Source organism: Hirundo rustica, chromosome 7 (genome assembly GCF_015227805.2).
Source record: "Hirundo rustica isolate bHirRus1 chromosome 7, bHirRus1.pri.v3, whole genome shotgun sequence".
In the NCBI taxonomy this organism is placed as follows: domain Eukaryota; kingdom Metazoa; phylum Chordata; class Aves; order Passeriformes; family Hirundinidae; genus Hirundo; species Hirundo rustica.
The window spans coordinates 12,250,405-12,277,780 of NC_053456.1; the positions used below are offsets into that span (position 1 = coordinate 12,250,405).

The 27,376-nt window shown below is 40.1% G+C and overlaps 2 protein-coding genes across 2 annotated transcripts in view; one reads left to right on the top strand and one right to left on the bottom strand.

Annotated features, from left to right (window-relative positions):
* PTPN4 (protein tyrosine phosphatase non-receptor type 4) overlaps positions 1-26,261 on the bottom strand; it is a 108,152-nt gene extending 81,891 nt beyond the window's left edge. Inside the window, exon 1 of the mRNA XM_040069395.1 lies at positions 26,152-26,261. Within this exon, the coding sequence (XP_039925329.1) occupies positions 26,152-26,164 (13 nt within the window). The 5' untranslated portion in view covers positions 26,165-26,261. The remainder of the gene's footprint in view (positions 1-26,151) is intronic.
* Positions 26,182-26,976, top strand: LOC120755039 (proline-rich protein 2-like). The gene has a single exon (XM_040069538.1). It carries the CDS (start codon positions 26,182-26,184, stop codon positions 26,974-26,976), a length of 795 nt encoding a protein of 264 aa, XP_039925472.1.
* Positions 26,977-27,376: the final 400 nt, after the last annotated feature.

Sequence of the window (27,376 nt, forward strand, 5' to 3'; positions counted from 1 at the left end):
TCACGGATGTCGATGACCCATACACGCAGTGTGAACTGCTTTGTGGAGATGCAAATCTCTGACAAGCTAACTCTGAAATTCCTCCAAGCCTGTAGAGCCAAAAAACTTCAAGTCTCTTGACAGCAATCATAAATATAAGTGTCCCTACAGAGAAAAAGATTTGCAGAATGTACCCAAGTTTCTCAGCTTCTTATCCTTTTAGTAAAGGTGAGAATAAAGATTTTTGGCTGTTGTCTATAAAAGCAGAGGAAGGGAAGCTGCCAGCAAGTACAATCACCGCTTCCTTAAATGCCTTTCCTTCAAAACCATCATTAAACACTTTTTTTTCTGCTCAACTGCCAAGCAGTCAACATTCGGGGACAGATTCATTTCTCTTTTCTAAAAGGGAACAGAAGCTATTGTGGGAGAAAAGGGGAAAAAAAGCCACAACCTCTCAAAGTACAGAGCACAAATGACTATCTGTCCAGAGCTGCCCTCTAAATAATGCCATTTGCAGAGGCTGTTGATGGTCAAAGGAAGGAATATCTTGAATTCAACCTGGGGTCAGCCTGGGCCAGCCCCAAATTACTGGCAGTCCTTAGAAGAAAAGTCACCATTAGATCAGGTGTGATTATTCACCACTACTGCTACCTTGAACAAATGAGAAATATTACCTGCAAGAATAATACAGTAAGCAAACCTCAAAAATAATGAATGAAGCAAATTTTGAGAAAGTTTTCCAAAAGCTTTAAAAGAGCTTTCTCAACACATTTTTGTTCTATATAAAGGAAAATACAGTTCCAAAATTTCCCATTACCAAAATTCTTGCGTATGTTCAGAGTTCATTAAGTCACAATATAAAGCTCAAAGGTATCAACACAGATTTGCAGAGAAATGAAAATGAGATACAATAATGAATATTTGAGTTATTTTTATGAATACTTTTACAGTCAAAACCCAGTCCATTAAGTTGTTAATATAAAAAAATACATTTTTTTCAATATACTTTCTTGTTTTTTAAAGACACATGGTCTCCCTTGGGAGAATCATTCTTCTATAAATATTTGACATGAAAACCAAGATTTTTTTGTCTTAGCAAGTATGTTGTGATTCCTGACAGAATAACAGATAACAAAGGGACAGTGGAGATAGCACACTGTTAAGCTGAATATAATATAAAACATAAAACTGTTAAATTCACACTTTTGGGCATGTAAATGGGGCCCTTTAAAAGTCATTAGTCATCATTAGGTAATTTAAATAATACATTAATTAAGTAATCTTTAAATAGCCTGGCTCTTGCTCCTGTTGTTTTCCCTGGAAAGGCATGTACAAATACAGGTCAGATTCACAGGCTGATGATTACTGATTCACAGGTTGATGAGGTAGGTAAACTACAAAGGTAATAATTCATTACTGAAACCTTCACTTCTGTACCATTCACTTCCTGCAAATACTCCAGATCTCTTCCATGTACGTTCTTTCCTTCTCAAGGCTTTAACAGTCCCCTTTCTAACTATTCAATTTCCTTCATCACTCAAACCCTTCCCTACACTATGTCCATTTCTCTAATCACATTTCAACTTTCCTCCGGCTTACTCCGGCTCCTTTGGGGTGGGTACAGAAGATGGAACAGCAATAGAAATCACAAGAATGTGCCCAGAATGCAAACAGGTTCCTCTTGGAGGCAAGAAGAAAAACTAGCCAAGAGACAAGAACCATGCCCAAGCCTGTTCCCAAGGTTAATAAGGAGATGCCAGGTACATCCACAGTCAGAGTAACAGCATAGGTGTCTGATGCATTCTGCTGAGATGCTTTCCATGTGGTTATGAATGGAATCACAACATATTCACCTATGCAGCATTACCAAAAATCATTAAAAGCCTTTTTAACATGTGGAACAGAAAGATTTCCAAATCATTACAAAAATCTATGAAGAACCTGCAGAGTCAAATTTTTTCACCCTAACAGCCTTCTACATACATATATTTTGACTTAAACCTGTGTTTTATTTTTTCTATCATCTTCACCAACAAATTTAATTCAAGCTTGTAATGCTTAGGGACAACCTCCCTCAAAAAAACCCAACAATACAAAACAAACAAACAAACAAACCAAAACAAAAAACCAAAACCACTTTCAGAACAGAAGACCCAGAAGGAAAACTGATTAAGTACAAGTTTATCCTCAACATGCACAAACATGTTGATAGAGGCATGAGTAAGGCCAGCAGCTAAGTTTTCTGACACCTAAAAAGAGAAGAAAGCTTTTTATCTATCAAGCTGGACTTTGATATCTAACTATTGGACTTGATGATCTTTAGAGATCTTTCCGACCTAAACAATTCTAAGATTCTAAGTGTGAAGAGACACTCAGATGATAAAGGACTACACTCATCGTTTCTTTACAGTGGAAAAATTGTACAAAGTGCACTGAGAAGGAACAGTCTACCAACATACAAATGAAGATGGCATTAAAAGGCGACAAGCTCTCTGAGTCAGCACATCTGCACTGCTTCTCTTGGGCACTGTGTTTAAAAGCTCTGTTCATTCATGGGCCCCTGCAGTCAGGCCCAAATGGCTTTCCCACACCTGCTTCTTTAGGCACTCTTTTGTAATTAAACTTAGCTTCCCCAAACTCTTTACATCTATAGCATCCCAGAATTAAAAGGCTACAGAAGCGGGACATATGGCAGGATATGGAATGTGCACATTAACAAAGAAAACCAAGCAACTGGCTTCTGCTATTTTCCAAGTCTATTCACACGCACTTTTCCCTGCTGGCAGCTCTGCACCACAGCCCAGGTCCCCTAGAAGCAGCTGCAGGAGCCACAGGTGGAAGCAACAGCAGTGCTGATCTGCAGGGAAGGTCTCTCTGAACAGTGGTACCATGCTTATCTGAGGACACAAAGCTCTTCCCCATGCTCCCAGAAATGCTCAGAAGAGATGTTTTCCAAAAGTGAAGATGCTAGTATCATACAAGCAATAGCCACCACACTCACCAAAGAGATACAGGCACTTCCTCTCTAAACAGCAAGACAGACTCAAAAGAGTATCACAGATGAGACTCAGTTCTTCTGGGGACCCTTTCACTACAATAAATACTTTAAATCGGGACCTTCAGAAATTCAGTACTTTCAAAACTGCATTGGTAAACCCAGTTAGCAACAAACTTCTGCTCAACAGGGACATACAGGACAGCCCAGAATAGCAAGGCTAACAAAGTGCAGAGCACCACACCAAAAACCACTGGCTTCTTAATTCACTTTTCCCAGCTATGTCTTTTCTGAAACAATCAGTGGGATTAGTGACAGAGATGAACAAGCTTGCCATATTATGAAGAGGCAAAAAATTTCCACCCACAAAAAGGAAAGTATACTTTTTTCATAACAGGTTGCACCTGGGAACAGACATAGAAACTACCGTTTTTAACAGAATAAAAAACAAGATCTGAAGCCACTACATTTGCATTATGATTATGCAGAGCACTCTGTCTGACAAACTCCAGATTCAATTGAACCTTCTGAACTCCAGCCACTAGTCCAGCAGCATTAGCAATGCTGACTTCAGAACAAGTCTGTTGCCATGCAGTAGTCACCTAGGTACAACATGCAGTTGTTGAAATGGGATGACAACAAAGAGAATTCAAGACTCTCAGAACTGTCAGCACACTAACACCAGCGATAACGTACCAAGAAATTGTTAATACCTTCGGTGGAAAGATGTGACAACAACATACAATCTGTTGTCTAAATCACAGGAAGCAGATCCTGGTGACCCATAACTGGAAAAGTTTTAGTAGCTCCAGGAAGTTGCAAAGAGATGAATGAGCCCCTTTACAGTCCAGTCAAAGTTTGCCAAGTTTTGGCTTTGTCCAGTGCTGTAAGAGGTCCTCTCCTCAGAAGTCAGTCTTCGTGGGTCCAAAGCTGGAGTCTGAAATCAGAGAAAAAGCGATGCAGCTCCAGATGGATCACACAATTACTGAACTGAGGCTGCCAGGAATATGCAGTGCCCATGGAAGAGTTGGTGGCCAGTGCCATGCACCGTGTCTCCTTTGGCAGTAGTCGATGGCAGGGTGTCTCAAGCTGAAGAGTATCTGAAGGGTTCTTCAGTGCTTACTATTCAGAGGAGAGAAATGCTTCAAGGCTTGCCCTTTCCAGATGGAGAAACTGGTGTCAGGATGCTCTGGCAACTTTTTAAGAATGACGAGCATGATGCTATGTACATCACAGAGAGAAGCAATGGTAAAGAGCTTAATACCACCACCACATTATCTTTATGAAAAGTAGCTCCCACTCTCCAAGAACCAGCACAGCATGCTTATTTACCAGGTCACCCAAAAATCTCTGAGGGAGCTTCTCAGCAGCTAAGAGTATGAAGAATCTACAATGCCCATCTGAGAATTTGCTGTTCTCAAATTCCTAAAGCTAGAGCCCAGAGAGCAGAAATCCCTGTTATTTAACACAAAATCAGCAAGAAGCTTGTGTCTGCTGCTGACAGGCAGGCAGACTGCTACGAGCTATTCTGATTCTTCATGAAGGATGCAACATGAGCATTATTAAATAACAGACGTGTCCATCTGTCCTCTGGAAATATATAAAGAGAAACACAAATTAGAATTTCTTCACAGCCTTAGATCATCCGCCTTTCTGTACGAAAATCTGCTGAAAAAAACAGAGAGAAATGAAAAGGTGCCAACTAGACTGAACAAGTGCTGACAGAGCTCATGAAAGTGCAGAAAAATCTCATCTAGCTCTCAAGAGATCCAAAATAAGTAACTCAAGAGCACATACACCCAAACCTATAGCCTATGCATATTTTGTGGCAGGCTGTTTTTTAACAGGTATATAGGCTATACTACATGTACATCTCTGTCACATGGTGGTCACTGTGGCAAAATAATTCAAAAAAATATATGACTGACCACTACTATTTTTGCCACTATATATTCTATAAGCCACTTTGTAGGATTACTGTAATGCTCCTCTGAAACACGACATGGGAAGATGTTGGTAGCTGGAGTAGGAGTAGCCATGCCACCATTACATAGCAAGTTTTAACACCGCGACAAATCTGGTTCTTATATCTCATCTTGCAGTTCCATGGACTGATGAATTTTTAGTCTCAACCACAAGGGATGAGAAAAGTGTTAAAATTGTAGGTGTTTGAACATTTATCTAAAATTCACTTTTGTCGTTAGCTTGTTTTCCTGTTTTGTTGGCTTCACTAAGAAGTTTCTTTCAATTTTCTACTGACTATGATTGAGAGCTTAAGAGAATAAAAAATTGCTTTCAAGAGTAACTGTATCAGAGTTAAAGATGATCAGAGAGCTATTACTTAAATGCCTGTTTTCAGAACATTTACAGATAAAAACACAACATCTATGGAAAGTATATGAAACATAGGCAAGGCAATAGGAGACAAATAGCTGAAAATTTGTTAGCAACATTAAGGTAAAGAAAACACAACCATTGTCTCCACTGGCAGCAATTCCAGAAGAATATTACCAGAGAAATCCGAGAGCAACTCCTGGATGAAGATCATGCCTCCCTTTCAGTTGGGTAAAAGAACAGTGTCCAAGGGCTTATGGAAAAGAAAAGGCAGTAGGATCCATGTTACCAGCAGGCACCAGCAATACAGAACTGATACAGGCTAAAATGACATTGCACAACTACTGAGAACAGGAAGAAGATGATGGAAAGAGCTCCCAGAGGAGTGCTGCCAGTCTGATGACATGGGCATCAGATCCCCAAATGTACACATAATAAGGCCAGAGGATATTTTGGGAGAAGATCCAGAGATGAACCCACAAAATGCCATATTTATTTACACCTTATGTGCCACAGACAGTTTGCTTTCCATTTCCAATTTGGGATTATACTTCAAGACATTGCAATTTGGTGGTTCACTTTCATCAGGGCAGTGCATCTCTTCCTGGTATTAAACTTTGGAAAATGACCTATTTACTGAAAAAACCCAATACTGAATGAGCATGTGTAGCCTGACGTGAGTGAGTGAGCTCACGTCTGTTTCAGTGCATTAAGCTCAGATTCTTATTTTACTTCATAGCTCAGTCTGTGAAAGAACCAACATTGATTCTTTTGTGCTAGAAACAAACGGAAATTTGGAAAGCCAGTAATTGGGATTACGATAACCAGAAAGAAGGCATGGACAAGACAATGAACTACAGCTCATATGACTGATGAGAGGTGAACTACAATCATTCCTTTCTGAGAGATTGTACACACCAAGGTGCAGAGACTGTCTCCATGGTGTGCATCACACTGTTAAACAATGCCACTTTTTCTGTTATATTTTTCTGAAAAAGTACAGGAATAGAAGGAACATAATATACATGAATTTTTAAGAACAAAAAGATGCTCTTACATTAGCTGAGACATTTTGAGACTTCAACACATGCAGATACACCATTACATACAGGCTTGGAACAAGTCTATTTACATGGGAGCATGCAGAATTGGATGTAGAAGGGAATTCATATTTTTGTGCACTTGAACCTCAGTTCAGGTTTGAAAATTACCATATTTGCAGGTAACTTAAATTCAGTTGTATATTTCACCATTTTAGTATCAGTTTAATATCTGCAGAGTAAAACTAACATCCCCCAATAAACAGAGAAACAAGAAAAAACACTCAACACTTTTATGCTGCTTGTTAATAACTTGACTGCAAAGTAACAAAGTGCATCTTTGCAGACTTAAGAAAAGGAAGGGATTATTTAGGGCATTTGTTTGACAAGAGCATCTTGTGATTGATTTCAGGGACATAAAATATCTTCTTGTTAAGATATCCAGTCACTGCTAGAAAGACACTAGGAAAGCAGATTAGGTTGCATTACATTTTTTTGTTAGCAATGATTCTACCAAAATGGTTTCAGTTTTTCAAATTTCACAATAGGCACGTACCATACTGTACTACTGGTAGAGTGCATCTACTGGTTGGACAACTACTGATTTAAATAATATTTTTTAAATTTATACTATCTAAATCCAACAGTCTAAACCTCACCGTAGTTATTTTATGGGTATGTACAAATGACAGTACAGGTTTAACTAATGATGGCCACACAAATGATTCAAATAAGAGGTTTTCAACCTATCCTGAGAGCAACAGGCTCCACCTCCTGTGCATACTGAGAAATGGAAGCTTTCTGTTGATGTCGTTATTGATCACTTATTCTACGAAAGAGATAAACAAGGAGCTTTGGGAAACATGTTAAACAGTAAGGGGGAGAGGTAGAGAGGTTAAGGAAAAAAGCAGCAGAGATCAGTATTTCCAGAAGTAGGATGTAACAATATCACAGACAACTAGACTTTACTGTGACACTCTTTTTGTTTTGACATAACCTGGCAGTGTTAGCTAACACAGCATCCCTGACCCACTCCTGAGTCTGGCCTCTAGCTTCCAGCCTTGCATCATCCTCTCCCTACTGCTGACATAGCCATTTGTACAGCCATATGGTAAACCAGAGTGGGGAAATAAGAAGCAACACAATTTTGGCAAAATTATTCTTCAGTCAGACCAATTCCCCAATATGACTCACTGTGCAGCGGCAAAAGCACTGCAGCAGCACAAGGAGGGCAGCAGGTGGCCATCAGGAGAGGAAGGCTTCCTTCATGATCCAAACAAGGAAAAGAGTAAAGGTATTAGCACCCAGCCAAGTGAATATCATTCACTCATTCATTTTGTTAAAAGCTGTTTCAAGAAAAGAACAAAAAGGTGGGAAATGGTGAAAAGGTGAGGAAAATGTGAACATAAATTTAAAACTGAAGCTTTTGACTGTGTATTTACCAAATCTGGGGCAGAACACAACCAGATAAAATGGGGTGATGATAACTAGAATCCTCGATGGGATTTTTTTTTTTTTAATGAAGAGGGTAATGCAAGCATTTCATGTGATGAAAAAGGGATTAAAAATGATGACAAATAGAATGGAAGGAGATGAAGGTGCAAAAACAGAGGGCAAATCACAGAAAGAGACAACAGCAAATTCTTCCTTGAAGCACTGGAGATCAGAAGTTTCATGTATTCCCTACCATTTCCATAGTTACTTATGAACCATCGCAATAAAAGTATGATTTTAGTAAAAAAACAAAGCACACATCAAACCTGTTAACTTCCATATGTCAGTACTGAAATAATGCCCTTCTTTTTATGTTTATCCAAATCATCTTACATATATACACCTGAAACTGTTGCATCATTTCCCTACTTATCTGCTACAGACCTCCCTTAAAATTTTCTGCATTATTTAGGTCCCTTTCACCACAGAACACACAAGGACTTGCACACAATACAGCAAACAATGAAGAATCATTGGAAAGAAACAAGTGGCATTGATTTGTTTTGTGGGGCCTGAATCATTAATTTGTATTTTGTTTCAGGAGGTGCCAGGGGAAAGATTAAGACTATAGTATTAATGCAGACAATCCTGAAAAGGTCAAATTCCCTAAAACACTATGAAAATTCAGTGATAAAATGCAGCCAAAGACATAACGTGACAGAGGGGATGGAGATTGACAGAAAACTACTCTGAAGGGCTCCCTGTACTGTTTCATCTGAAGGCGGTGCAGCGTCTGGCGTATCAAACAAAATGGAATGGTAGTTACCAATGCAGGCACCAGAGAAGTTTTATTGAAGCTGTGCTCAACTACAAAAAGAAACTGAACAGAATAAGCCCTGAAGTGTTAAATCTGACCTAAACCCTTATTTTTGTTTGTGCATTAAGAGGTCTTCAAAAGTACGACGTGGCTTAATACAATCCATAATGAGCAGCAAGACTCATCCTACTGTGTCTACTGGTAAAAGACTTGCACAGAACCTGGTATTTGCTACACTTTCTATCTTCAAATTTATATACTCAGTAGGCGTACAAAAAAAATCTCCTTTTATCCAATGATCTCAGAGTTTTACTGGGAAACTATTTCTCATTTATAAAGGAATAGAACAAGATGCAGAAAACCAAGTAATTTGCCTGTCATTACACAGTGAGTCAGTGGCAGCAGCCCACACTGGTCATACATCTCTTGCTGTTCTTATCAGGTACTGCCATTAGAATAAGGTCTTTTATAATAGTTACATCCATATGTATCAACAATATGATCCTCACAATTTCAGATTTATGCTCGTTCTTTCTTTTTCTTAGAAAATGAACACTAAGCTTATACAATGCACTCTATTTAAAAGATAACACATTAGTGCCTTCCTTTTTCAGCCCAGTATTTCTTTGACTGAAAGATACCAGAAATGCTTTTGTGTTTGGGTTTACCATGAACATTTAAAAATAGTTAAATACCCTACAGAATAAAAGTTATAGGTATCAGTACCTACATGTTAAAACCATACAAACCTGGGAATGGATTTATAATCAGTTCTATGTGGCTACATTAAGAAAGGTTCACTGTATACAGGACATGATCTTATACATCTCCATATTATTCATCACTGTGAGGATTACTGAGTTCTGGATCTTTTATCTGATCCAAGAGCGCACTCCCAATCTTATCTACAGCACGTGCTGTGCCAGCCCTTTTGATGCAAAATTTTTCTCCCTGTGGTATGAAAAGTGACTAGTGCATAAGGGGTGGAGGGAGAGCAACGATGACAGTACAAATGAACAAGGAACAGTAACACATAAACAAAAGACGACTTGTTAGGAAAAAGGTTAATTTATGCAACTCAAAGGAAAAAATCTCCTCTAGTTAACAAGCAATTCTTAAAAACCACAGAACTTGGCATAAATTCTGCGATCCCTTTAGCATATCATCTTTGGCACACAACCGCAGGAAAGATAGGGTTTTATCTTCATCAATGACTTTGGCAGACCCTTCCAAAAAGAGACTCTTTTAACTGGTGTTAATACATTTTCCTACAACTAGTCTCTGCAGCAGGACTTTCACTTAAGTTTCTTACAGTGCACTCCGTTTTATCATTTACCAGAACACTGATGGAGTCTAGACTTTTCATTCACAATTACTCTTCTTATCCTGCACATGTCCAAGTCTACATAGATGAACTTATATCAGAAATCACGATTGTCACTTTTGCCAATGAAAGACAAAGAATGCTATTCTGATGCATGGAAATACGCAGGTTGTGCTGTGAAGAGTTTCATGCCAGTGCATCCAACATAACTGGTTAAAGCCTTCAGCTCAGGCAGCATGGGTGGGTAGGCAAGGCCAAGGTGGTTATGTGGCTGCTTTTGATACATCTCCTCCCACCTGAAAACTGCACAGGGACAGACTCCAAAGACCTGTTGTGGGTAAAGCAGAAAAGCACCAGCAGCTGAAGGAAGAGAGAAAACAGGATCTGCTCCTTTCTTTCCAAACATTTCATTATTGGCTCTTTCAAACAGCTATTTAAATGTAGCCCCTCTGTGATTGTTTCTGCTGCACCATGCCAATCAAAAACCTATCAATCCACACCAGCAATGAGCACACACCTCTGTCACACCCTGGTGACAGAAGATCATGACCTGTACTGAGATGGTGGCACTGGACTTCAAAAGGCAAAGGCAGTTGGGTGAAACAACCTCCCTCCAGGAATGCTGCAGGCTCTCACAGGTGTGGGGTGCAGCCCCACCTGTACACATGCTCTAAAGCTTCTGGTGCATGAATACCACTCTTAAGTTGCCAGTGAATGTATACATTCCCTTGAAAAGCCAAAGTATGTATAACATTTAGAATAATTATATTTTTAAAACACACTTTGGAATCTGCATACCATAGATAACCTTGTTCCACAGGATCTGCAGTGCTCAAGGGATTTATGACTGCCATAGTCAATAGCAGTCAATACAGCAGTGAGAAGAGCTGAGGGGACATGGGTTTAGCTATGCATGGCTAAGTTAACATCTTCTGGAAAGTGACTACCAGGCACAGGTGTAGGTCTTGGAAAAGTAAGTGCTACAGAAGAACAATATTCATACACAGTAGCCAATGTTTAACTGGGCACAGAGAAAGGACAAGGAATATCCCTATATATTTTTAGCTGTATTTGTCTATTAGACAGCTTAGTTAGCTTTAGGTTACAAATTGAAAGATGACTTTCAGAGTGCACATTAACTCATCAGAAACAACTGACTTAGAAACCAATGTTTTCTTTCTAAAACAGAGACTGACACGGAAATAATATTTTAAATTTGCTTTTCACAACATAAGTTGTAAGTCCACGTCATGTACAAGTTTTTAAATAACACGTGATAAATATTCATTTCTTACTTGTTCAAATATTATGTCCCATACATATTGGTATTTTCTGCTTCCCTCTATTTTGATACATGAGATATTTAAGATGTATAAAATGACTCCACGAGATCTTTTTCCTCAATAAATAAAAACAAAAAGGCCTTCTCCAAAAGATCAAAGCAAATGGCTTCAGATGTTCAGCTTTCAATCCAGATTAATAAAAGATAACACAACTTTTTCCTCCTCTCTCTTTTCTTCTTTTCCTTCTCTGACAACATCCAAAACAACACCCATTTTTTCAACTGTAAGGCTGCCTTTATTTCACTTCAGATGAGACTTCAACCAGAAGTCATACTGAATTGTCTTTCCTTCACAATCTGTTTCTGCCTGTGTTTAGACTCATCTGAGCTTACTCAGATCAAATCTATTACAAATCAAAACCAACCAAACAACAAAAATCGACCCCCAAATAAACCATGATTTGTCTACACAGACGTTTCTTGCAAAATAAAATTCTGCTAACAAGCCAAATCATTATGGTGTAACACTCTTCTCTGGCTGTAATTATTTCTGTGCTATAACTTCTTAAATGTTATCACAGAGGCGTTACCACCATCTCTGATGGGCCCAGCCTTGGCCGGCAGCTGCCAGGGAAGGGCTCTGCTGGACACGCCGGGAGCTCCCAGAGCTGCTCCTGCTACCAAAACCCGGCCAGGTAAACCCAATATATATCAGCTCACCTTGGCACATTGTAGGCACTGAAAAAAACACTTAAGACAGTCAGACCAGTCCATTGAGGAGATGTATTAAAGTCTCTAAAGCACATTATCTGCACCTCACAATTAATAAATTACATCGGTTGCTCAGAAACAAAAGGTTTCCCCCAAATTTTAAGCATAAATATAAATAGATAAAGCATAGCAGACGGATAATCTTATTGTAAATGCTGTAAATCTGAATAAGGACACAAATGTTAAGACTGAGCTGTCATTAGTGGTATTGCCACATTAGCTCATTTAGCAGTCAGATCCAGATGTTCCTGTTGATCAGCCTTTTGTCTGTCCTAATAGGGCACCAGGAGCAGCATTCTTTTCCAGAGAAACCGACCTCAGCTGGTTTCAGCATAAACCTCAACAAGTAAGAGGCCATTATTTCAATCTGTTGTCATAAGGTCAGTAAATCAAGATACCAGTATATCAACATATAATATAGATTTCTGTCAAAACCGAGTTTCTAACATTGACACTAAAACTGTAAATGTATCTTATCAGTTGAAATCCAGTTCACGCAATTCCTTTTTAAAATTAAGACCTTTCAAAGCTCTTATAGAATGCTTTTTCTTTTCAGTTGCATTCTCACACAAAAAGAAAAGTCTGGAAAGAATTGCACAAGAAAAACTGTCTTTAAAGACTGAAGTATTTCTTAGAAAGTAGCTTTATAAATACATTTTGTAAAACATAATCTATGTTCTAGAGACAGTAATTAATTTGACTCTACCTTTACAAGTTTGCCAAACAAAAGATTTTAAAATTCTGCACTGAAACTTTTTTCCCCACTATAGTCACAGTCACCCCCAATTTGTGCTGTGGGTGAGACTTTCAGAGCTGCTACCCTCAATTCCCTTTTGTCATCCAAGCCAGCAATAAAGATCATTAGCCAATGCGAAAGCAGGTGCAGAAACTGCTCTTGCTCTACACTTAGCTCTAACAGTGAACCACAGATAACTTTTAGGTGGGTTATCCTTGCTTGTGCTTTCCATCAGGAACTATTACTTACATCCCTATCAGCATTCCCAAATTTCTTTCCTACTCGCCAATTCATGATTTCTAAATTCAGGAAGTTCTTATGCCTAAAATACTTGATTTTGTATTATTAAATTGTATTAATTTTTTGAGTATTCAGATCTTGAGTTTATCTTATTTTCCCTATGGGTTAATCCAGCCCTCTGATACACTAAATTTTTTTCTGAACTCTGTGTTATCTACAGCTTTTAATAAGAAGAAACAAAAATGAGATAGGATTAATTTCAAGACTCATTTTTGAAGAGCATGACTAATAATGCTTTTAGAATATAACAGTTTGCAGGGTTCTCTTTGGTCAGCTTCTGATCCAATTTATGCTTCCTCTATTGATCCCAGTAGTTTTCACGACCCCTTATGTGTTGAAACCCTGGACGCTGTATGCAGTCATTTATGGAAATTTGCATTCCATCTACTTCATTCCCAGTAACACGTGCTTAAATTTAGCAAAAAATTCCACATTTCTAAAGTGTCACCAGTGTCTTCAGAACATAAGAACAACGTTTATTCTTAAAAATTAGGTGGAAAGCTATCTTCTGAAAACGTCCTTTATAAGTTTGGACAATTTCTTTACTCTATCAAGCAGGCACAATTCACAGCAAAAATACCAGACTTGCATATAAGGTGGTTATACACCAATTCTGCTGAAAAGGATCTTAGAAGGTAAGTGGGAAGGAAAGAGAATATTTTTAGTAGGTCATAAGATACAAACATAAACCAACTATGTCATGCTGTTGTAGAGAGGGAATTCCTCATATGAGGATACTGAGTCAGGCGCACAGCCCACGGGACAGATGAAGGTCCTCTCATAATTCTCAGTATTGCAAAACCTCAAATGGATTTGGTTTTAAGCTTCCTAAGCCAGATGCAGGTCAAATAAGAACAGTCAAGAGACTGTTCCAATACCAAGCACTACCAAAAGAAAACACCTGAAAAGGCACAATAATAAACCAGAAAGGGTGCAGGTTACTTCATACAGTACTGAAGGAATTGAATGTATTACAGCTTTCAAGCACTTTGAAACACAATTTTTATCCATATACAGCTGATGGAATGCTTACTAAGACTCTCAATATTACACCTAGATATTAGATTCAGGGGTTTTTTATAATGGTATGGTGGAGTAAAACACACTCACAGACCCTGTCCTGGCAGAAGAAAGCATTTCTGTAAAAGCCATGACAAGTACAAAACACAGTGAAGGATTTAGCTCAAATTCAGGACTATATTTTTGTCCCTGAGATAATTTTTTAACGACCAGTTCCAGAAACAAGGTATATACTTGCACATACTTTGAAACAGTGTTCAATAAAAGCGATTACCTGACAGCGGGGAGCTATAAAACATGTTCTGCTGTATCAAGCAGTAACTTCTTCCTCCATACAAATACTGTATTTTATTATATCCATGTTTCAGGTTTTCTGGCACCTACTTGCATGAGCTGGATACACTGCTGCTTTTCCAGTCTTCCCCAGTTCCTACCCCTCTTGGTGTTTTCTGGGTTTTTTTTCTGCTTCTATTTCTTCCTGTTGCACTCAAAACAAATTACAAACATTTCATGCAAAATATATCAAAATATTTCTGATATATTTGAGGTTGGCTGTCTAACATCAGCACTGCCAAAGAGGATTGGTGATACTCACAAACATTTGACCCAAGTCAAATAAAACATGAGGTATTGGGTTTGTCTTGCTTACTGTCAAACTGTTTTTCATAAGGAAACAGAAGACAGATAAACCTAAAAATACAGAGGGATGCTCACTTTTAGACAGATCTATTTTTTTTTTTCCCCTTTAGCAGAACCAAGCTTCCCTAACCAAACTATTTTTAGATGCCCATTATTATTTCTTCCAGCTTATAAATTTGTTACATTCAAAGCACCTACAAGAACAGAGGAGGGGCAAGAATGTGTTTTAGGAAAAAAGAAAAAGTCATGTTTAATAAATTTCAAACATTAGGCTTACAAATTGTGCCAGCAACATTCCATTATCGTGTTTCGATAAATGCTGAACAGCCTGGGAAATTAAAAGAAGCTTCATGTTGCAGTGACAAAATTAAGATAGGTTTTGGTGTACCTATCAGTCAGTTGAAATGCAGACATTAACGTTCTAACTTTGTGGATCCTTGAATGACACAAGTGTCAAGATGAAAGCGGCTGACTCAAATGCAATCTGAATTAGACAGAAGTGGAAAAGAAAATGGGGAAGAACTTGTAGGAATCAACAGAAGTTCTAACTTCACTTTATTTTTTTTTTTCCAAGATAATTCCATGACAGGATTTAAATCCTAAATGCATATAATTCCAAATGACAACGTGGAACACCAATAGCTCTGCAGCTATGATACTGCCTGTGTTACCAACATTTGCTCCTCACCATATTCTACCTTGCCTCTCCTTCTCCTCATCACCAGCAAAACACTTTGCAAGGTGCAGTGTAAGTTTCATCTCAGGAGTCTTTCCACTCCAAGTGTGAGGACAGGGAAGGACCAGAGACAGGCCATGCTTCCCTACAGCTCCATCGAGCTGAAAGCTTTCTCAAGGGCCAAAACATGCACCTGCTTCTGCAGCAAGGCAGGTGGGGAGGCAACTTGGGTCTGCATCTCGAGGTGACTGGACTGGTGGCAGCAAGTCTCAGCATCAGTTGGTTCTCAAGATGAAATTCCATAAATAAGCTCTTAACACCTCCTTCTCACACAGAACCAGACTGTCTGGTGAGGAGGACTTAAGAGACTGGGAGAATGGGGAAAAGCAACTGTCATCTAACAGGCCCTGCTGGCAGCTTGACTTGGTTTTCTGAATTATCAGCAACAGTGAAAAGTAAAACTAGAACACAGAAAAATCCATTTATCTGAGTACCCTGCTGACAAGAAGAACAAAACTCTTCCCCTTCTAGACGTGCCTCCCACCTCAGGTGGTAACACTATACCATTACCTGAGGGAAACTGCACGAGCTGCCCAAAAGCAGCAGCACTCAAAGGGCTCATTTGTAAGGCAGTAAAGCATTAATGAACAGAGTGCTGTATTTCACAGCACATCATCTTTGGAATACTTCAAAAGAAAAACAGCAATTTTCTGAAGCTTCTGGTGCACTCAAACCACCTCCTTGGAGAAAATATCACTTCCTAGAACCCACCTAAAAACTTCAGGATCACAAGGACTGCTCCAGATGACACGGCCTGAGGTGTAATATGAACTCTAAAGGCTGAAAGCATTCCCAGCATAACCTCACACGATCACAGGTTGGTCACTTCTGTGGTTGTTAGCACAGGGAAATTTTGGAGGAGAGGATATGCTCTACACTGCATGAATTGAACAGATAAAAGTTAACCAAACAACTCCATCCTTTGAAGACTATCTTTATATTTTAATTACAATATGAGAACAGGAGATTATGCTTAACATTTGGTTGACCTCTGAGGAAAAATCCACCAGTGAATATTTCACTAACAACCTTTGCACAGAGTGCAACATGCAAAATAACATGAATAGAGCTTGAGAGAAAAGATAAAAATTACACTGTTTTGGAGAGCCGAATGTAAATACATCATTTTCAAATGAAACTGTCAAACATCTTGTTATGGTGGTAAAAACCAAATCACTATGCAAAATGATAATACAAGAAAAGTCAATTGTATGTTTCTAATAATAAATGCTCTTGTGGCTTTTGAAGTCACAAAAAAACTCTTGGCTGAATTGAAGCATTGATTTCTGTAGTTATTTATGTGCAGTTCCTATTAGAATTCTATTGAATCCCTTGAATGGTGAATGGAAGTGCTTTTGAAAACACACAAAAACTGTTAAACAAGGGACAAAATAAATGGAGAGCGTCGTGTTGCCAGAAAGTTTCAGAAAGTCAACAGAACATTTCAACATTTTTTGAAGTGCAAGCATGTATGTCATGGTTTGACAGAAAATAAGTCTAATACAAAAACAATATTCAAAATACACTTCCCCATCACTCCTGAAGAGGAAGCACAAAGACTAGTATTTGCTTCTCAGAAATTATTTCTAAATAACTTGCAATACTCTTCAAATATAATCTATAGTAAAATATAGTTTTATTTTACAGAATTTTAAAATGCTATCACTCCATCTTTTTTGTCCACTATGTCCACTATACCCAATATGATATTTTACTTACTATGCATACAGATATATCCAAAGTGCATGATATATGTTAATCAAGCCAAGAAAATAAGGATATTTATACACTGCCAAAAGAAAAGGTTTCAGTGTTGGTCTTTCTTAGTACCTACAAAAGACATTTAAGTCTGGAAAGCAGATTTTTAGAATGTAGCTTTCTGTTTACAGCAGAAGAATAACAGTAAAAAGTATCTTCAGAACTTCTCTATCAGCCTATTTTTATTTTAACAGAAACCACATTTTGTTTTCTCATGGAAAGTAATGAGTACTTCTAAAATAATCTTACCAGAGTGCTCTTCAACAACTTAAGTAGTATCTTATTTTGAAGCAACTTAAAATTATTATTATTGTAGCACTACTCAATACCTATGTTATATTTTTTCCTCTATTTTTCCTAATTACTCATGGCACACTCATTCTGCTGAACTACGGCAACTCCTTCGAACCTGCAGTTCCACATCTTTGTCCTTGATGACATGATTTGCTACCAAGCATTGCTCTCCAGGGATGGATCTCTGGTCTTAGAACACATCCCAGCTTATTGTACACAACTGCTGGAGCACACACAATTATCATGGCATACTACAACACAAAATATCTTCAAATGAAGATGAAAGACTTCAGTGGAAAATGCCTTTTGCAGATACCAGAGTAGCTACAATCAGTTAGACTGAATCTATTTGGAAGACAACGGAAAAAAATAGTGTATAGAGGTGGATAGAAAAATGCTTACATCAATGTAACTTAGAAACAGAAAACTGATTTGACAAAGTAGCTTTACTGGCAACATAAGTTCTATTCAAAGGTGGCTGAACATGAACTGAAGTTTCAGATGTTAATCAGGTTTCTCTTTCAAGCTACTCTCTCACATACATTTCATTAGTATAATTTCTACAAAGCACTTTTATTTCTGTTTTCTCAGGACTGCGTATGTGCTTCCAATGCCAAAGAAGTTATTATCTACATCACCCTTATTCAGAGAAGGATGCTTTCTATGAAAATCCTGCAGAAAGCACCCAGCATTAATGAGCTCCCAGATAGCTCTCCTGTAAAAGGAGGGAGAACATATGTAACTGGGGAGGGGACAGCACCATGATCATTAAAAGGAGGCAATGCTTCTGCGAGTAACTACAACGCAGTCTTTTAATTGCTTACTTCAGCTTTATTAAATAGCTTACAGCTATCTAGAGAATTTCTAATCTTTCATTTAATTAATCTCAAGAATGAAGTTCTCCTGCAGGAATTTCCTCTTGGAGGACTTTTTGTCAGACGTTCATTTTCAATCTATTTTCTAGTCCTCTACTGAGGAATTCTGTTTTAAGTGTAACTGTATATACACATCCTTGGTGGTTACTCACACCTCATTTTCTTACTGTAGGTCTCTCAGTCTTTCAAGTGGCATGTTTTTGAAAGCAGCGATATTTTAATTAATATCTTCATTATGTCTGTTATTCAATTCTATAAAATTAACTTAACTATTGCAAAGCTTGAAAATAACACAGACTTTCTGTAAGCATGGGGATTGTGGAAAGTCAAAAACAGCTTTACCAAAAGAACCCAGGGAGCATCCACCACATTGCATCTCCCCAGGCACACATGCACACAGTCACTTCCCCAAGCAGATCCAGGAACTGTAGAATAAAATACTCAAATCTACAGTATGAAAAAAGCGAAGAGAAATTATCACCAATACCTTTAGTCTCTTAAGTAATAGCACACCTATTAGGTGAAGGTGCCAAAAAATCGTAACCACATTACACCACTCAGGAAAGCAAAGCAAAAATAATGTTTTCCCAACAACAAACTCCAAAATTATTTCCTTACTCCAAACTTGAACATCTGAAGGTTTACAAAATTCAAGCCACTTCCAGCCTGAGTAGTTTACAAATCTGATTTACATGGTATATTTTAATATATCACATATTGAAAGAAGAAACAAAATATTAATTAGTGAAGGGTTAAGAAAGGTAAAAACCTTCTGCCACCATAAATATTCTGTCCCTCCTCACCTAGCTGCATGTATATCAAACTTGAGAAGAGATAACAAAACCGGAAGTAGCAGCAAATGTATCAGCACTTAGTACAGAACAATCTCAATCAGTAATCTCATTTCAGCTCACAGGAAACAAGTAAGTCAAATAAATATTCAAATCATTTGGAGGTAAGACCCCGTAAGACACCATCTGGTGTGTTTGTTCCAGTGTAATACCACTTCTGCATTTCAGTTTCTTGCTCCTGTGGTTGTGTGTACCAGGGTTATTTCAGCACAAACTTCCCAACAGGCCAAGAGATTTGTTGACAATTAAAAAAAAAAATTACCTTTCCTTTTTCATTATGTTTACCAAAGCCCTACACATTTTAAAATCACTGCAGGGCAGCTGTCCCTTTCCTCTTGCCCCTCTTCTCTACCCCGACTTAGACAAAGGTGATACACCCCCTCAGTTTTAGAGACAGACACATTCCAGTCTCTCTAAAGCTTTTCATTAACATTACATCCTTCCAAATATTAAAGAGATCTGCCCCATGGAAAGCAGGTGCACTTGGACGAGCTAATAGGATGCACTGTCTTCTTACAGAGTCAACACACAGGCCTAAAACATAATAAGTGGGGAATTACTTGTAGATTAGGATTCCCAAGACACATCCACAGCCTCATTTGCACTCAAGTACCAAAACCAGACTGTGGCATCAATCCTAACTGCAGCCTGCCTCCCAAAAAAAAGGCAAGAGCCTCTTCCAAGGTAAGTCTTAACAGCGGCTCACAGTTTGGAGGTTACAGGCCACAGATTTAAAACTCAAATGCCAAGTTCTATAAAATTTTATTTTCAAGTCAAACAAATTGATACACATCCCCTCTCCAGAAGTAAAGCTTTTCTAAATAGGGTCACTCGATAAACTCAGGAAAACATTTTAGGAGCAGTACTGAGGCTATAAGCAGTTTAGAAACACAATACAAAACTGGCGCATGCAGTACACACACAATTCACATGGGAAAAAACCAACTTACAATGCAACACATCACTGGACATCAGCATTGGTCATCTTTAACCTTATTTACACATCAAAAGACAAAAATATGTCTCAGTTTTTCAGATGACACTAAAAGCTTGTTGCATGTATCAAGACAGACAAATACAAAGTGACATATGCTAATTTTAACTCTGTCCAAAGCCAATTTTTCACGGGAAGACTGCAGGTCTTTTCCCAAAAAACACCTTTGAATTCACTGACAAGGTTAATAGAAGCAAAATAAATGCAGTTTTATTATGCAATCTTCTCCCAAATTATCATTTTTTAAAAAACAAAAGCATTGAAAAAAAGCATTACAGCATAGCTGTAAAATTGGAGAAGCATTTTTCTTTTTCTGTACCAAGAGAAATATATTACATTTTGTTTTTTTTTTTTTTTTTTTTTTTTCCCAAATCAGTTATAAGAGCTTTAATTGCAATTAATATGTTTTGCAACTTCCTGGCTTAGGAGAATATAAGAGAAAGCACCATCAAGAAATTACCACTTGGCCCAGATAAAAAAACCGTGCTAAGCGGGAAGTTTAGAGAACATGAATAGCAATAACTGTTCTTCCACTGAGTGGTACATTTTCCATCTGCTCTTACTGACCATGTGGTAATTTCTTCACCTGAAGGACAGGAATTAACAACATTTCTAGTTCTATTCAAGCCTGAATTAAGTATGAAGTTACTTCAGCACAACATCTCTGCTGGCAATACGAGAGAGCGCAAGCTCTGGTGCGCTCCTTTTAATCTCTCCTTTTAAAAACACAACTCTGCAGTGTTATCAAATCCACCTGCTGAACTCTTGCAAACATCACCTTCCACTGCGTCCAGAAAACACAGAAACCTCATTTATTAACCTCCTCCAAGACAAAGTATGCCAGCACATCTCCAAGACAAAGGAGCCACAGCAGGCTCTTCTACCAGCTGCTGCTCTGGTTTACATGGACAGTGATCTGCTGCAGATACAGTTTCAATTTCTGGTTTTAAACCCGACCCACACCATAAAAAAAGCAAAGGACTTAACCAAGAATCATTTTCTCTTCTAAGAAAACACTGCTTATGTAACTTTCATTGCACTCAGTAATCGACACTGATATAATTTGTTTCTCATTTCTGTCTTTTGCAGCAGACACAAAACATTTTTTACAGGTTTGGTTGGTTGGGTTTTTGGGCTGGTGAGTAGCTTGTAGGTCAGAGAGATGTTGGTACACAAATGCAAAAATCCGGCCAAAGGACTCAGGAAAAAACTAAAGTACACTCAACCGTCTTAAAAGTTAATAACCTTTTGGAGACAAAATGAGGATCATTTGCTTAACCCAAGCACAGCTAACAGCACAAAAACAATCAATTAAAATTGTTACTCCTAGCAAACACCAGAAAAGAACTTACATTATTTTTATTTTCAATCAGCTTATTAAAACTATTAAACAAAATAGCAAAATCACATCGAACTCGACACCTTCAGACTTAAACTGATGTTTCCTAAGAAAAAGCACCAGTCAGAACAAGGTTTTGAGTAGCAGATATTTAGCAATTTTTCATTTAAAGTCCAAAACCCAGCTTAATAAGAGAACTGAATACATCTTCCTTAAATCTAATCTACAACATTATAATTAAAAAAAAAAAAAAAATCCAAGTATGAAAATGTTGATCTCTAGCAGCACTAAATTTGATTGTCATTTGAAGATCTGGGCTTTTGGTCATGCAGACTAATTCAGTTATCACTCTCTAATCTAGTTACCCTGGAAAAGATAAGAAATACCCAGAAAGGCAATGTAAGAATGCACATGCCATAAGAAGTGGATTGTCTGTTTATTCCTCATCAATCTTAGGGTCAGACTGAAAACTGTGAAGTGGCAATGAAGAGCTCTCTTCACACCCAAATCAGTGAAAATATTTCCCAGAGCATTTTTCATTACAGATCATTAATACTCATAATTAAAAGACTGTTTATTTTTAAATGGATATTAGCCATTTCCCCCTTCCTCATGTAACTGTAGAGATGGCAGTGTCTCATAAACCACACAAATGGAATTGCATTTATCATCTAATAGTCACAGTAAACTTGTCCAAGAAGTAATTGCAGTGTGAGACAAAATAGTGTGCCAAGAGAGGTCTATAACTGCATCTTCCTACCAAGTCTTTTTTTGAAGATGCATAAACTGGTTCAAAAAAGAAAGCAGAAGCTGGTTCAATTCTCACATTTCAAAGATAAATTCATCAAGTCTTGTTTGTCTGATCTACTGAGCATCTCTGTGACCACCAGCTGTAACATTCTGTGGGACACTGCATACAACCAGCACAGACTCCAGAGTGCTGTTAACCAGATTACTTTAACCTACACATCTGCACATTGAATTCTGGTATGCCAGCACATCAATAAAACTTCCATCAAGCCTTTAACTGCTATGAACTTGATGCAATTGATTTTTAAGTGACAAACAGCAATAGTTTTCTAATAATTCTGAAATTTTCCAAAATAAAGATAGAGATTTTTAATATGAACCTGCATATATAATACTGTAATAATTACACACATATATATATACACATATACTTAAAAGGAACACCAAAAATTTAGAAATTAAAGGTTTTCAAAAGCCTAGAGAAAATTGTTTTTGTGCTACTTCAGTGGATTACAAGTCCTGAAGGAAAAACAGCCTCTGTTCCCAAACAAGCATATATGAACAGCTGGTCCAGACAGCAAAGACCTGCTGTTGTATTTCCAGCCCACTGCTGAGCTCCTGGGGTTTTGTCTCCTGCTTGGGCCATTCTCCTCTCCCTCTGCTCTTCCACCTTCACAGTTCCTTCTTCCCCCAGGAACAATTCCACATTATATACACACACAAACCATTTTTACAGTTTTTTAGGCTGGAGGACATTAATACCCATGAGAATTTTTGCCTGGCCATTTTATGAAAAGTGACAGCACTAGAGTGAAAGTGTGGTATTAAAAAAAAAAAAAAAAAAAAAAAAAGAAAAAGAAAAAAAAAGGCACAGTCAACCATCTGTTGAAAGATTCTCTTGTTTGACCATTTTATAATTGGTAAGAATGGAAATGAGGTGACACAGAAACAGGATGTGAAGGGCATGGGATTCATATGATCTTGCACCAAATTTAAACCCAAACCGGGGGAGGGGAGGAGCAAGGCATAATCATGATGAATCAGAGGATCAAACTATTGGTAGTAAGAAGACAAACCACAGAAATATGTTATTTATCCATTTAAGGAAAATAGTCTAACATCTATTCCAACACAAAAAAAGAACAAAAAACCCACATCCATGCAGGTGTCTACTGTTTGCTTTAATTAAAGTTTTGACCAGTTGAAAAGTAAAAACAGAATATTCAATCTACTGTAATTTTCAGAAGACATTTACCCAAGCCATTGACTACATCCAAAGTCTAAACTGCCCCGAGCAGGCAGTTCTTTTTCCCACATATAGGTGAGGTTATGGCTGACCCATCCTGGCTACCTTACCCTCCAGTGTAACTTCCACTCAGTTCTGCACAGAGTGTGCACCCCACTTTCCATATGCACACACAGACCAATGCACAAAACTCCCACGTACACTCAACAAAATCCTCATAAGGTAACAACCAGAAATAATGTCCCAGTGAAATGGAACCCCCAGATGCTGCTCAGGACCTTTCAGCAGTGCTGTAACAATATGAAAGCAATCTTTTAAAAGTCCCTTTATCCCCGAGTAATCATGTCACACAGTATTTGTATCAGGCTGCCAGCCCCGGAGCCCCTATGACATCACACAAACACAACCAAACATTCACAGGCGGCAAATGCCCAAACACAAACGACAAACACAGGCCTGATGTCTACTGAACCAATGTTTGAGCTCAAGTTCCTGCAGCAACTTCTGTGCAGGAGGATCCATCTGCCCAAACAGGGGCCACTGCAGTATCTGAGCCAAAATTATATACCCTGAGTATTAATGTACCATATATTTCAAATATGCTAATGGCAGTGACATGTAAATAGTACTGCATGAACTCCGCTCATTAACAGAGAGCTGTCACCCACTCCACAGAGCCATTGGTATTAATTACTTCTAAGATTACAGGACTTTGGGTTTTATTCATGCTTTACAAATATAGCTGCTAATAATTAATTAATTCTAGTCACAGAAAAATAGTATTGGCTGAACTTTCCTGCTGATATAGTGTAAGTGTACCCAGCCCTGAGAGTATTTTTAGCAAGGGTGTTCAATCAATACTGTTATGTACAACCTAAATTAGACATTAACAGGACATGAGCATTGTAAAGCATGGCAACAAACAACACAGTTCACGGACAATTTTGCTGAACAAGAAGTAGCCATCAAAGTAAACTCTAAATAGGTAAATCTGATTCCAAACAAATTTAACTGTAAACATAAGGAAAACATACTGAAAGGTAAAAATATTTAATACATTTCTGCTTGTGAGGAAAATGCATTTGTATTTCAATGTTTAATCTGACTTTAAAAAACTAAAATTAAAAACACACACGTCATCTAAAAAATACAAAGAAACTGTAACGACAACAAAATTATAGCCAAAAAATCAGACCAACAGTACATTTCTGAGTTTATAAAGTATAAACTTGCCTGGGAAACATTTTGACACACATGTATATATATCTGTAAGCTTATCACCCAGAATCATAGTTTATCAACACGGTGCAAGCCAGAGTCATGCCAATACGTAAAAACAACTTTTTAGGTCAGTGAAGCAAGAAATCCATTGTCAAGAAAATGGCATCCATAAGATTAAAATACTGAATATATTATGTTCAAGCAATGAACTGGAAAACTTTCCTACAATATACAACTCTAATCAAAAAAGGGTTTACCAATTCTAATGTAACTCATTCCTGTATTCCTGCAACACATATTTACAATGTGACGAGCACACAATGTCTGCACGCGTGTGAACACGTCGGTGGCTCCCAACAGCACCGAGCACTTATTTGCCAAAACAAGCAGTCAAACGTGCACTCACAAACCCCCTGAACACTGAACTCTGAGTGTAGCTCAGGGCAGTAGAAATGCCCCGTGGGTGAGCAAATGCATGTGCACACTGCAGTCTAACAATTATTCTTCAGCTGAGATCCATTAGCACTTCTGTAATACACAAATCAGACAAATATTTTCTATCTCACAGCTCAAAAAAATTGTAACAGCTTAGCCTGAACACTGAAGACCTGGATGGGTGTAAATAGCAGCATAAAGTTCGTTCACGTGTATTTTACATCTGAACGATGTATATTCTTCGAACAGACCACAGGTGGGAACATTTCACGTACGCTGGCAGCTATCTAGTTCCAGCTACTAGCTCTTGGAGATTTTTGAAAGGAAAAAGACGTTATGTCTCTTCCAGCCGGTGCTGCAACAGCACGCACGAGTTAACCCATCACCAGGTACACGGAAAGCCTCTGTCGCATATAGACACAGCGATTATACAAGCCTTCTGCTCGAGGGAGACACTAAAAATGTACCAGAGGAATGCAACGACAGCATTCAAACCTATTTTCCCTGCCCATAACCAGGGCAACGCGCACATGTGCCTAGAAAGCACAGGATCGCAAAGTTTTTTTATTAAACACGCTAAAATAAAAAATCCGTTTCAGGCGTTCGGCAGAGTTCACCGCATTTTAGAGACCCCGACCTTCCCCAGCAGCTCGTTCCCCTCGAGGCTGTTTACGAGACCCCCTCCCCACCCCCCCAGCTCCACACAGCCCCCACACCCCCCTCGCCAGAGGGGAGCCGGCTCTCCCGTTTTTCGGAGGGGGGAACCAGGGGGAGAGCGCGCACACACACACACACACCGCCCACCCCCGTCCTCCCCCGCAAGGGCTCAGGGCAGAGTCGCTCTCCGCCCGCGGCGACCTGAGCGCGAAGTTGCGAGGGGGAGAGGCACGGGGTGGGGGGGTCACAGCACAGAGACGCGGCTCGCAGCACCCCTCGCCGCCCCCAGCCCGGAGCCCCGAGCGCGCCGGCGGCCGCCTTTACCTTCATGTAACATCCACGTCCTGGTTCCAGATGGAGCGGGGAGCGCGGAGGGAAGAGGCGCGGGGGCTGCGCGCTCGCGCCGCTGCCGCCCCGCGCGACCCCCAACCCGCCTCCGCGGGCGCGCGCGCCGCAGACGCTCGGGCACGCGCGGCGCCCGCACCCCCCGCGGGATCGGGATCGAGAGCGGAGGCGCCGCTTGCCGCCCCCCCCTCAGTCTTCCCGCAGCGCCCGCCCGAGCCGCAGCCTCGGGAGCAGCGACAGCAGCCGCCCCGCGCCCCGCCGCGGCGGCGAGCGCCGCATCGTACTGCGGCGGCTGGGCCGAGGGAGCGCGGGGAGGAGGGGGGAAAAGAGCTGGGGGAGAAGAGGACGGAGGAGCCCCGGGGGGAAGGCGGAGGACACCCCCACCCTCCGGCCTCTCCTTCCCCCCTCTCCTCACGGCGACCGGCCGGAGGGGCCGCACGGGTCGGGGCTCTCCCTCACGGGGCGCGGCACCGCCTCGCACGGACCGGCGGCTGCCCCGCGCGCAGCCCCGGCTGGGAGGCAAAGGGGACCGGGGGGAAGGTGGAGCGGCGGGGCGCTGCGGAGGCGCCTTCCCTGCCGGCGAGCAAGCGAGCGCCCGTGGGGGAGGAGGGGGAGGACCTGCAGCCTCCTCCCCTCATCGCCGCCCTCTCTCCCGCCCGCCCGCCTCACGCGGGCAGCATAGCAACCAACATGGCGGCTGCGCAGTCACCCAGCAGCGGGCGGGAGGCGATGAGAGAGCTCGCGAGACCCGAAGGGGGGCGGGCGTTGTGCTCTCCTTTCCATTGGTCCGTCGTGTATCCGTAAAAGGCAGGGGCAGGACCGAGAGTGCAACTGGCGGTCTGATTGGCTGAGCTTACCACGGCTGAAGGCGGCGGTGAGCACGGATTGGTTAGCTCAGCCGTCACTCACGCCTGTAGCGGTGCGCTGATGCGGACGGCCCTCAGCGGCAGCTGCTGCCTGTGCTTGCTTCCCGCCGCTGTCCCGCCGCCTTCACCTCGCCCGTGGGACGGGGTCCTGCTGAGGGACGGTGTGCCCGTGGGAGCCGCAGGCTGCTCTAATAACCCGCTCCGTTCGGAGGGAAAAATGAGCGTCAGAGGAGCAATGAGGGTGTCTTAATATCGTAACCCTCCGTCTTGGTCACATGGCCACCCAGCCTCACCCTGCAAATGTCCCAGAGGTTCATTACTGCCTGTTAGTCCTTGCC